Source organism: Paroedura picta, chromosome 16 (genome assembly GCF_049243985.1).
Source record: "Paroedura picta isolate Pp20150507F chromosome 16, Ppicta_v3.0, whole genome shotgun sequence".
NCBI lineage: Eukaryota > Metazoa > Chordata > Lepidosauria > Squamata > Gekkonidae > Paroedura > Paroedura picta.
This window is the reverse complement of record NC_135384.1, coordinates 19,100,996-19,113,264: the sequence shown is the minus strand read 5'-3', so window position 1 is coordinate 19,113,264 and position 12,269 is coordinate 19,100,996. Positions and strand designations below refer to the sequence as shown.

Below are 12,269 nucleotides of genomic sequence, written 5' to 3'. Positions count from 1 at the left end.
CTTTCCTCTTATTTAACATCTTTATGCGCCCTCTGGCTCAGCTGGTGTGGAGGTTTGGGCTGGGTTGCCACCAATATGCGGATGACACCCAGCTCTTCCTCCTGATGGATGACCGCCCTGACTCCCCCCCCAGAATCCGTAGCCAGATGTCTGGAAGCAGTGACAAAATGGATCAAGCAGAGTTGCCTGAAACTCAACCCTACAAAGATGGAGGTCCTATGGTTGGGTAGGAAGGGACCATGGGAGGAAGCGCTGACCTTCCCTGGACGGTGTTCAGCTCTCACCAACGCACTCTGCCAGGAACCTGGGCATGATCCTGGATACTTCCCTAACAATGGAAGTCCAGGTCACAAAGGCAGTGTGGCTGGCATTCTACCACCTCCGCCAAGCCAAGCTACTAGCACCCTACCTGGACCCAGAACACCTAGCCACAGCGATCCATGCAATGGTCACCTCTAGGCTGGACTTCTGCAACTCGCTCTATGGAGGCCTACCCTCATGCTTGATCCGGAAACTACAACTGGTGCAGAATGCTGCGGCCAGGATTCTCACTAAAACATCATGGAGATTCCACATCCGGCCGGCACTCCAACAACTTGGCTGGCTCCCAGCTGAATTCCGGATTAAGTTTAAGGTTCTGGTAATCACCTTTAAGGCCATACGCGGTTTGGGCCCAGTGTATCTGAGAGACCGCCTCCCTGCCTATACCTCTCAAAGAGTCTTACGCGCCGCCACCTCCAACTGGCTGCGGATCCCTGGCCCCAGAGAAGCGCGTCGGACCTCAACAAGGGCCAGAGCCTTCTCGGTCCTGGCCCCCTGCTGGTGGAAAGCGCTCCCAGTTCCGCAGGGCCTGCAAGAGGGAGCTCTTCTACCAGGCATTTGCTTGACGCTGACCGACTCAGAACACCTTCCGGTCCCCACAGACACCCACCCATGACACTCCCAATGTTACTGTTAATTGTTATTTATATTATAAATATGGTTTTCTAATCTTTTGATGCTTTATTGCAAGTTGTTTTGATGTTATAGTCTGTATAATGTTCCATGTAAGTTATATAATGTTCAGTGCAAACCACCCAGAGCTGCAAAGAAATGGGTGGTATAGAAATCTAAATAAACAAACAAACAAACAAATAAACAAACAAATAAATAAGTAAGTGGTTACTCTTCAATTTCTGAGTCAACCACTGCAGGTCCTGGCAAGGGATCAGAGAAGAGTCAGGCAACTTTTCACAGGGCCTTACACAGAGGTCTTACACAAAGATTTTCACACTCTGAAAATCGGTGACAACCTCCTACAGATTAATCTCTATTCCTCTACACCTCACCAGCCATTCTTGTATTAAGCACCAGGAAATTTGTCACAATCTAACAGCACATTAAAAGCACACAATCAAACGTACAGTGCTCCATATAGAATTCAGAAACTGGCGCAGTCCTAACCATAACTAAATCTGTGGCAAGAGCTTAACTTCCATTTAACAGTAATAAGGACTTCTCTCAAGAGTTTATTTTACCTCCAGTCGGCGCTGCTTCTCTGGATCCTCCTCATTCATGATCCTTTCTTTCTCGGCCCGCTTCTTTTCCTCTCGACGGGTCTGAGCAGCCTCTTGCCTTTGCACATGGGTAAGTTTCAGAAAATTCTCTTCAACACGTGCCCTATTCTTATCTGCTTTTTGTTTACCCTTTGTTCCATGGCAGGGAGAGAGAGGCAGACACAGACAAAACAAGTCCCAGTTAATAGAATTACATACTTGGTACATCAGCCAATATAGGCTACCAGATACTTTTCTTCTTCCAGATACTTTCACATATGGCAAAAACTTGGCAATAAACTGTTCCAAAACGGGCTAAAGGTAAAGGTCAAGGTATCCCCTGTGCAAGCACCGAGTCATGTCTGACCCTTGGGGTGACGCCCTCCAGCGTTTTCTTGGCAGACTCAATACGGGGTGGTTTGCCAGTGCCTTCCCCAGAAAACGGGCTAGATTATTGTAATACACCAGACCCCTCACATGTGCTTATGCAAGCTGCTCTGGGGGATGACTCAGAAGTGTTAGTGAGCTCCATGCACAGTGATTGTTCAAACAACAACCAAAAACTAAAACATCATAGTCTGTATTACAACATCTGAACTTACCACTCTGGTCTTCCTAACTTAAGTAAAGATCACTGGTTTCAGCTTCTAAAGTCCTACATCATTTAATCTCTTTCTTCTCCCTGACCACTTGATGATATGTCCCATCACAACCTGGAATGCCAGCCTAGCAGTCTTCAACTTTCATATCTTATGTCCCACAATTTGTCTATTAAAGAACCTGGGTACCACCATGATAGGTAGGAAAAGTCTACTTTTTCTGAGAAGGACATTCTATGTTAACAGACATTCTGTTATTAGGTCATGGATAATCTATAGTAGGTAGGGTTGACAGGAGTAGTTATAAAAGCCTTTGATCCCACCTAGAATACTCTTGCATTCTACCCACAGTGCATGCCCACTAGTGGAACATGCCAAGGACAACAGTTTGTTCTCTGCGTTCCTGCACTGATCCACTTTCAGGACAAAAGTTTTAATTAGGATCATTACAAACTACAATGATACAACATCAGAAGCTAACAATGGGCAGATTCAAACATCACATTTCATGCCCTCAATTTAAAAAAAATGATACAATAAACATGGGGAAGGGGGTTAGGTGATTTTTCCCAAATAATAAATTTGCTTTCTTTGAATTTGTGTGCAAGCATAGAAATGAAACTTGCAGATGAGCAGTTGTGTTAATTTTGTTAGTGTATCTACCACTGGTAAAGAATCATTAGCCTACAGTATGCTACATGGTATGCTATATGTGCCCCACAGTCAACTGAGGGCATACACATTCTGCACACAGAAGATGAAATAACAGCGAGAGAAGGGGGAAACAGTACAGAGAAAGTGCAGAATTGTATTAATCTTTTAAAAAAGAGAGCTATACATGTTACCAGACAACTTACCTCTCTGTTCAGACGGAACTTTTTTGCTTTGTCAATGGAATAAATTACCATGTTCATCAGAGGTAGCAGAGCCTCCATGTCTTTTGGGGACGTATTGCCTGATCCAGGTACTATAAAGCAAGAGAGAGATTTTCTTCAGTTTTAATGCCCAGGACAATGGAGGGGAGAGAAGCTTTGTTTGTTCTCTTCACTCCTGCTTTGATCCCCTTTGGGGATTAAAGTTTTAATCAGGATCTTTACAAACCACAGTGATACAAAGTGAACAACCCTACTAATATCAAGAGCTAACAACAGGCAAATTCAAATATCATGTTTCATGCTGTCTCAATTCTTAAAAAATTATACCATAGGCCTTTAGGGCGAGAGGAGAATGAGATAATTTCCCCAAAATAATAAATCTGCTTTTTCTGAATTTGTTTGCAAGTGTAAAAATGCAAGTTTCAAATGGGCACCTGTGTTAGTTTTTAATTTGCCAGTGAACTCTTGCTTTTATTTACCTGCTACATACTAACAAAATTTATTTATTTATTATTGTACTTGCTTCCCGCCACTCCCAGCAACCCAGCTCATACACACAATAAAAACCCAAATACATAAAAATCCCCATTAAAATGCAATTAAAATTAACACTACTTAACATTAATACAAAAATACCATAATACAACATGGCGGTAAAAAATAAGCCCTCCCCTATAATGAGACAACTACTAGAAGGAGTGACAAGAGAGTGCAACACCTGGCCAGCACTGATGATGTTCCCAGCCATCAAGTTTTCAGGAGTCCACTTTTGATTCTGAAATACTACTCTACTGTGATCCTTCCCAAGCCCCCCAACAAAAACCATATACCCTATTTTTTACTATCTGAAAGGGTCCCTAAATGGTTTACAATTGCCTACCCTTCCTCTCCCCACAGCAGACACCCTGTGAGGTAGGTAAAGCTGAGAGAGCTCTGACAACTGTGACAGGCTCAAGATCACCCAGCTGGCTGCATGTGGAGCAGTGGGGAATCAAACCCAGGTCTTCAAATTAGAGGCTGCCACTCTTAATCACTACACCACACTGGCTCTCTAAGAACTCTCCCAGAGAAAAACGTAGAATGACATTTTACTTATGCGATACAATCAGTTTTAGACATACTTGAAAATCAGAAGATGCTGCCTTACCATTAAAAGTAAACAATAGTGTCTTCTTGGTTTCAGGCAGTTTCAAAGGCTGACCTTCCCTAGAAGAGAAGGGTGGATAAAAGGAAGATACAAAACACAGACTAAAAGCTTAAAAGAGCAGTCGGCAGGTGGCACTATAAGCCAACTGCAGGAGGGGGCTCCTGTTTTGAATGCAGATGCACATATCCTCTAATAGAGGACACCCCTGAAAATGTCAGAACTATGGCAGGAACTGATTCAGCAATACCTCTCATTGCTTCCACACAACCTCTTTAGGTATGTACAGGAAGACATCTTTGATACACTTCTATAAAGTGGAAACAGCAGCTCAAGAGTATCCACACTGCCCTTCTGCCACTGCAGAAGATGTTGACATAGTCGTCAACTACCCACAATGCAAGGGATGTGCCACGCTGGATTCTAGGCACTGCACAGTCCTTGAACTTTAAAGAAGCACAGCATTGTTTTTACAGCTGAAAGGTATCTGAACAATTACTAGGCCAGATCCCCTCTGCTACTGCCTATCCTGCTTCTGGCAGCCAGATCAGGGAACAGCAGTAAGGCAGGCAAATTGTGGGGTCCTACCTCCTGCAACACTGCCTGGAAGTAATTGCTTGGAAGGCAAAGGAACTGTACTTCTCTGCTAGACAGTGCTGTTTAAGCACATTAATTCTCTCATTCCATAAGGAGCTTTGGCTCTCAAAACAAATACAGAGCTCAGCCTTGCCTTTACTTAAATAAACCCTGTTACCCGTCACATGGGCATTGCCAGCTTCTTGGAATCTTGGATAAACAGAGAGAAAGCACCCCATGCATTAATTCAAAATCATTAATTCAAAATCATACTCACTCTTGCATAAGTTTTGGACCAGAAAACTGGTCCGAAAAATGGACGGACTCAATCTTGTCGGCATAATGCATGAGGAAATGGATCATCTACAAGAAAAAGTAAGACTTAAGCGTATTGAAGGGGTATGACCTTTTAATGGCCACTGTCTACAGCAGCCTTTGCCCATTAACTAAGGTTAAATGCTTCAGTCAAAAGAATAGCAACACTGCAGCATCCAACCAAGGGCCATCATCCCTTCATCTTCAGCTCTACACTGCCCATGGACATTTGGCTATCAGCAGCAAAGAAATTAAAAGACGCTTACGCCTGGGGAGGAAAGCTATGGCAAAACTAGACAGCATCCCAAAAAGCATAGGCATCACCCTGCCAACAAAAGTGCGTCTAGTCAAGGCTATGGTCTTCCCAGTTGCAATGTATGGCTGTAAAAGTTGGACCATAAGGAAGGCCGAGCGTCAAAGAATTGAGGCTTTTAAACTCTGGTGCTGGAGAAGACTCTTGCGAGTCCCTTGGACTGCAAGGCAAACAAACCAGTCAGTCCTAGAGGAGATCAGCCCTGACTGCTCTTTAGAAGGCCAGATCCTGAAGATAAAACTCAAGTACTTTGGCCACCTCATGAGAAGGCAAGACTCCCTGGAGAAGAGCCTAATGATGGGAGCGATTGAGGGCAAAAAAAGAAGGGGACATCAGAGAACGAGGTGGTTGAATGGAGACAATGAAGCAAGACAATTGGATGGAGACAATGAAGCTCGGTGCGAGCTTAATTGGGCTCCGGGGAATTGTAGAGGACAGGAAGGCCTGGAGGATCGCTATCCATGGGGTTGTGATGGGTCGGACACGACTTCACAACTAACAACAATAAAAGTTTTAAAACAGGTTAGATATATCTATGGAGAAAAATAGTCTCAAAGGTTATCTGGACTAATGGTTGTCACCAAATCTTTTATCAGTCCCTTAAATCATCTAACATATATTGAGATAGTTCATGCTCTTTCAATAACTGGGTGCAAGCAGTTTTATTCAATGAATTTCACTGGGTGAGTAGTTTGAAACCCAATGATTTCCCTATCAAATTCCACCATAATGAATGCCAGATTATAAGTTTCAGTTGTTAATTATAAAAAAAAGTCTCATTCAAAATTATTTCACCCACATCATACAAATATTGGAACACATGCACAGCTGTATGTTACTTGCTTGCTGAAAGCTACTCTAGTAAATTTCAATACAGGGATGATTAGGAACCAACTTATCTTATGTCTGAGTTCAGAATTCTGCCCACCACAACATGTCAACTCAAATTATCAACAGCTGCAATACTCTGCTCAATTCTCCTGGGAACTTGAGACATGAGTTTCAAAGCTGAACAGTCAATCCCCCCCAGCTGTTTGAGACAGATGGTTCAAAGACAAACAATGCTATTCTTGTTCAAACCTTGCAGATGCAAAGTAATATTTTGACATTTGGCTGCCCTCTTAAAACTTCTGTGGGATTCCAAGCCATGTATATACCAAATATTTTTTAATTAATAGTTACTTGATATTACCTTAGTATCCATTATTCCCTCTGTGACCTCACCCATCTCTGACAGGATAGCTAATGACTCTGGGAGTCCATACTTCACCCCAGTCTTCGGTTTATCACTGCAGAATTCACTCTGTTGGGAAGACATTGCTGCTTTACAAGCTGATTCTGTATCTGGTAAAGGAGGTGCCCCCAAAAAGTCATGGTCAGTTCTCATCAGCAAAAACTGAACTCTGGCAAGATTAAGCCTGTCTTGCATTTCCTGGATACCTGGTGAGTGGCTGAAAACCAATAAGATCTGTGTTTACACATCTTTTTTTTTTTTACAGTGGTCTTTTGTTTTCCCCTCTCATCGAATATTCTATTCTATCCCCCTCTCTTATACTTTCAAGCTAGATGCATCAGCGAGGCAAGTGGCTCATAACATATGCCTGCTGAATCTCTCATGGCTATAAGGTTCAGCCTCAGAGAAAGTACATACCAATTTTACTACTGGATTTAAATGGTATTTTACACTAATCTATCAAAAACACCAGAGTAGGGAATTAAGTATGCACACATGCACACACAGAAAGAAAACTTCAAGTCAATCTAGCTTTCAACTGCTGTTAAACACCAACCCAACAATCTCATTTGGAGATAAAAGAGCAGTTATGCAACCCCTGAAAAAAAATTATTCATGTTACTTGGACAAATTATTTTTTAAATGTTTTAAATGCATTTTGTTCAGGAAACAGAATACAGAAAAAAGAAAGTTAATACAGGTTACAGATTATTACTCTCTCCATCATTAAAGTTAGAGCTACTTGGTTACAAAACTCAAATAATTGTTCCAGTGCTCATCTTCTGTTTACCAAAGGAGTCTTCTGTTTACCAAATTAGTGGATTCAGCCATCTTTGCAAGATCTCCAATTTTATCTATCCATACGTCCACTCCAAGTAAATCTTGCAGGTTCCAATTCTGGGCAATTATTAGTCTTGCCACAGTCATAGCATAAAAGAAGAATTCTCATGCGCTCATCGGTAAGTTTTTTTGGAAAAGCTTTACAACATGAAATTAGAATTTATTATTATTATTATTATTATTATTGGATTTATTACCCGCCACTCCCTTGCGGCTCGTGGCGGGTTACAACAGTATAAAACCCCATAAAATACATTAAAATCCCATTGACACATCTGCAATTAATAAGCTACCTGGCAAGAGCGGCTAATCGACTACCCATTCCCCCACTAGCGGGTGGAGAGGGGATACTGATGGTACCCGTCTCTTTAATCCCAATCCTCAGGTCCCGGGGGGGGCATAGATGTTAAGCCTGGTCTCAACCGTAAACCTGGTGGAAGAGCTCTGTCTTGCAAGCCCTGCGGAACGATGGAAGGTCCCGCAGGGCCCGCAGCTCTCCCGGGAGCTCATTCCACCAGATGGGGGCCAGGACCGAAAAGGCCCTGGCCCTGGTCGAGGCCAGGCGTGCTTCCCTAGGGCCGGGAACGACCAACAGATTTTCTCCCGCAGAACGTAAAGCTCTGCGGGGGGCATAGGGTGATAAGCGGTCCCTCAGGTATGTGGGTCCCAACTCGCGTAAAGCCTTGAAGGTTAAAACCAAAACCTTGAACCGGATCCGGGCAGTAATCGGCAACCAGTGCCTCAGCACTGGCTGGATATGGGCCCTCCAAGGTGTACCAGTTAGGACCCTAGCAGCTGCATTCTGCACTAGCTGAAGTTTCCGGATCAAGGACAAGGGAAGGCCCGCGTAGAGCGAGTTACAGAAATCTATTCTGGAGGTGACCGTATACATAGGAATACATAGGAAACTTAATTTTTAACATTTTTCCCATCATAGTGTGAATTTTTATCCAATATCTTTTAACATTGTCACAGGACAACCATCAGTTTCCTTTAACAGTTGACATTTTGTAAGTTTTAGATTTTTATCCCACAATTGCTCCCATTCTTCTAATACCTTAGGACTAAAATTTTGCATCCATTTAATCATACAGTTTTTAACCTGTTCAGACTCAAATTTCAACAAGTGCCTATATATTTGACCTTGCAAGTGAGGTTTTCCTTGTATGCCTATTGTTTCAACTCAGTCAAATCTTTTAACTTCCCAGCGTTTTTTACTTTAGATTTAAATCTTGTAACTATTTGCATATAGCTCAACCAATCTATAGTTTTGCTTCTTTTTTTAATTGTCCCAACTCTTTAGCTGGTCACTACTTTAGTCTTTAGTCTGTACTCCGAATTCATGAGGGTGGATGGCTGGGGGGAGGGACTGCTTCTCGAAGTTCCCCCCCACCTCCTGATTGCCCGCCTTGCTGTCAGGCCTGGCTGTCAGTTTGGCGGCTTGGCTGTCAGTGCGGAGCCAATGGGGAGCCATGCGCTGAACAACTCCCAATTGGCCCCTTGGCCCTGGACTGACAATCGGAGGAGCCAATCAGGAGGCGGACTCACCCCGCCCCTTACAGATTCCATGTAAGCATTCCACATCGTTTAATGTAAACCGCCCAGAGCCAAAGGGAAGGGCGGCATAGAAATAAATAAATAAATACATAAATACATAAACAAACAAACAAACAAACAAACGCCTGCTCGGCATCTAGAAAAATAAAAGCAGTATCTTCATTGTCTGAATGTTTAAAACTGATAGACTCTCTGTCCTGTGGTAAAGCACCAGGAAAAGATTGGATCCCTCCTGAGGTTCTCAAATCCAGTGCCCAATGGCGGTCTCGTGTTCTAGCAGCCCTGTTCACTGCAATAGACAGCTTATGTAAAATCCCTAAAAACTGGAAACTAAGCATAAAAATACCCATATATATATATATAAAGGGTGATGGTGATGACCCAAAGAATTACCATCCTATAATTCTGCTTGAAATCTCATTAAAGTTATACACACACCATCTCCTTACCAAACTGGAAGACTGGGCAGACAAAACAAATCTTTTGAATCCTGTTCAAGCAGGTTTTAGAAAGTGCCACAACATAGTCGACGACTGTCTGACTCTGTTGTTCCTGATTCAAAAATATCCTAAAAATAACAGACCATCTTTATGCTGCATTTGTTGATTTATCCTCTGCATTTGAGTCTATAGATCATTCCAGATTTTGGCATAAATTGGCAAATGCAAATACTGATAGGAAGTCACTTTGTATATTGATGGAACTTCACACTGATCTCACAGTCAATCTGTTTCACAAGCCCAATTTACAGGCCCAATTCCTTTGAGAAAAGGCGTCAAACAGGGATGCCTTTTGGGCACTTTTCTGTTTAATTTTAATGTTACTAATATCGTTCAGGCCCTGGATTCCAACAACTTCGTTCCATCATCTTTAGTTGGTTGGAAAATCCCAGCACTACTTTATGCAGACAACATGATCTTTTTTTCCTTTACTAGAGTTGGATTGAGGAATATGCTATCTAGGCTGTCTACTTAGTGCAGTGAATAATAAAAAAATAATCTCTTCTGGCATCCATGGGTCTACATTTAGCTGGTTTATTAACTCCAGAGAAATTGAGCAATGCTCTTCTTTTAAATATCTTGGCATTAAATTTCAATCTTCATTGTCATGGCAGGCATATTTAAATGCCAACATCTTACAGGCATGTCCTTCAATTGGTCCCATTGTAGAATTCTTTTATGTCAGTGGTGGCCAGTTGGTTGCTCCCACACTAAAGGTCTTTCAGGGTAAGATCGTATCACAACTTTTGCATGATCCAGAAATATCAGCCTGGCAGGGAAAGGTTTTGAAGTTGTCCAAAATACCTTTATTAGAAACATTTTGGGTCTCCCTCAAGGCATACCAGCTGCCTTCCTCAGACTTATTACCTCCAGAGTGCACCTGAATACTCTGGAAATTCTATTTATCACTTATTAATAACCTGTGACCCACCTAACCAACTCAGTTATCAGTTTTATTTAGAAAGGAACTACTGGATAACTATGCTTTCCCCTATCTTGCATTTATATAAATTACTCCTGTCAGTCAGTGAGTATAATGACTAAAACCATACCTATAAGCAGACTGTTGGCTTCGAGAAGGAACATTATGACAACACTTGTTATATGTGATATACTGTAGGTGACTCACAGTGCCATACATACCAGATCCTGCATCTCCTTTTGAAGCCGAACCAAGGCTTTTCTTGTCCCCACAGCAAAAACATATGTGTCCATGTCTTCGTCATTCATTGTCACTTTTATTTGCTGAGTGACAGAATTAAGCAGTGTTTGGTAAAACAGAGTAAATAATTCATTCATGACACAGCCAAGAGATAAACAGGCTCTGCCACCACCAGCAGACATGTGGCCAATACCAAGATAAGTTTAGTGAGGGCTGCAGGATAAAATTATTCTGGAGACCTTCTAAAAATATGGTGACAGAAGCAGCACTGGAAAGCAATGGCTAGAGAGTGGCCATCTGTCCTTGAGCAGCTAGAGTGGATGGCTGTAACTACTAAGACAAATATAGAACCGTGGATTCCTCAACGTGAACTCAGAAGAAAAAAGGAAATCACGAGGCACATAGTAGTCTTCTCTATGTTTATAGATGAAAAGGTTATATCATAAAGTCTAAATGGTCAAACATATGATCAAACATAAAGAGTCAACCAAAACGGGATCCTAGGTTAAGTGACCCGCTTTCTGTTTTATCTTCATCAGTGGTTGCTCTTCCAATATACTGTCACAGTAGTAGTCATAGTATCACATTGGCAAAATGCTCATAATCTTCTGGGGATTTCATAAAGTGCCCAGTCACTACCAGCTCGAGTGTTCCGGGCCGTGCATAATTGGTCTTAGTAGAGCATACACTGAACATGAGTCAACAGTGTGAGGAAAGGCTGAGGGAGCTTAGTGTATTTAGCCTAGAGAGAAGGTGACTAAGAGGTTATATGATAACCATCTTCAAACACTTGAAGGGCTGTCTTATAGAACAATGTTCCCCATCTTTTTATCACCGGGGACCGGTCAACGCTTGACAATATTACTGAGGCCCGGGGGGGGGGGGGTGCGTAGTCTTTTGCCGAGGGATGCTGCCGCCGCCGCCTAAACCACTGTTCTAATTGCTTTCCCACCGGCGCCCCTGACTTCCCACCGCTGGCTGGGGGGTGCTGCCAGCAGCAGCTGCGCAGTCCAATTCTGAGGGGGTGCCCCAGCTATGGCAGCTGCTGGAGAGCACCAAAGGTGAGCCAGTGGCAGAGTGGCAGGGCAGCTCCCGAGGCAGCAGCCAGGGAGGAGGACGAGGTGGAGCCACAGTCCGGTACCAACTGATCCACAGACCAGTACCAGTCTCTGGCCTGGGGCATTGGGGACCGCTGATAGAAGATGGAGCAGAGGGGCAGGCCAGAATCAATGAGCTGAATTTAATTTTTTTAAAAAAATGCTTGGACAAACATCTGGAAGAAGTTCCTGACAGAGTAGTTGAGTAGTTCCTCAGTGGAACAGGCTAGTTTGGGAACTGGGGAGTTCTCCTTTTCTTAAGCACAGGCTAGATAGTCATCTGACAAATGCTGGTTTTATGAATGGAGGCAGATTGTGAGCAGGAAGGGATGTTCCAGTGTTTGTCTCTTGTGTTTGTCTCAGTGTTTGTCTCTTGCATACCCAGGAATTGCTAATTGCCACCGTGGGATGGTAGGTGAATTTCCTCCAGGCCAGACTGGATTCTGGAGATTTTTGATGGGGAGGATTACTTGGGCATGGAACTGGGGTCACTGTGGGTGGGCAGGTAATTATGACTTCCTG

The 12,269-nt window shown here is 43.0% G+C and overlaps 1 protein-coding gene across 2 annotated transcripts in view; it reads right to left on the bottom strand.

The window, feature by feature from the left end:
* Nucleotides 1-12,269, bottom strand: part of CCDC47 (coiled-coil domain containing 47) — a 45,480-nt gene that overhangs the window by 18,699 nt on the left and 14,512 nt on the right. For both annotated transcript variants that reach the window (XM_077315527.1, XM_077315526.1), the window contains exons 7-12: nt 10,632-10,733; nt 6,550-6,660; nt 5,007-5,092; nt 4,157-4,215; nt 2,992-3,101; nt 1,518-1,685 (exon numbers count right to left, since the gene is read on the bottom strand). In XM_077315527.1, the coding sequence (XP_077171642.1) occupies nt 1,518-1,685; nt 2,992-3,101; nt 4,157-4,215; nt 5,007-5,092; nt 6,550-6,660; nt 10,632-10,733 (636 nt within the window). The remainder of the gene's footprint in view (nt 1-1,517; nt 1,686-2,991; nt 3,102-4,156; nt 4,216-5,006; nt 5,093-6,549; nt 6,661-10,631; nt 10,734-12,269) is intronic.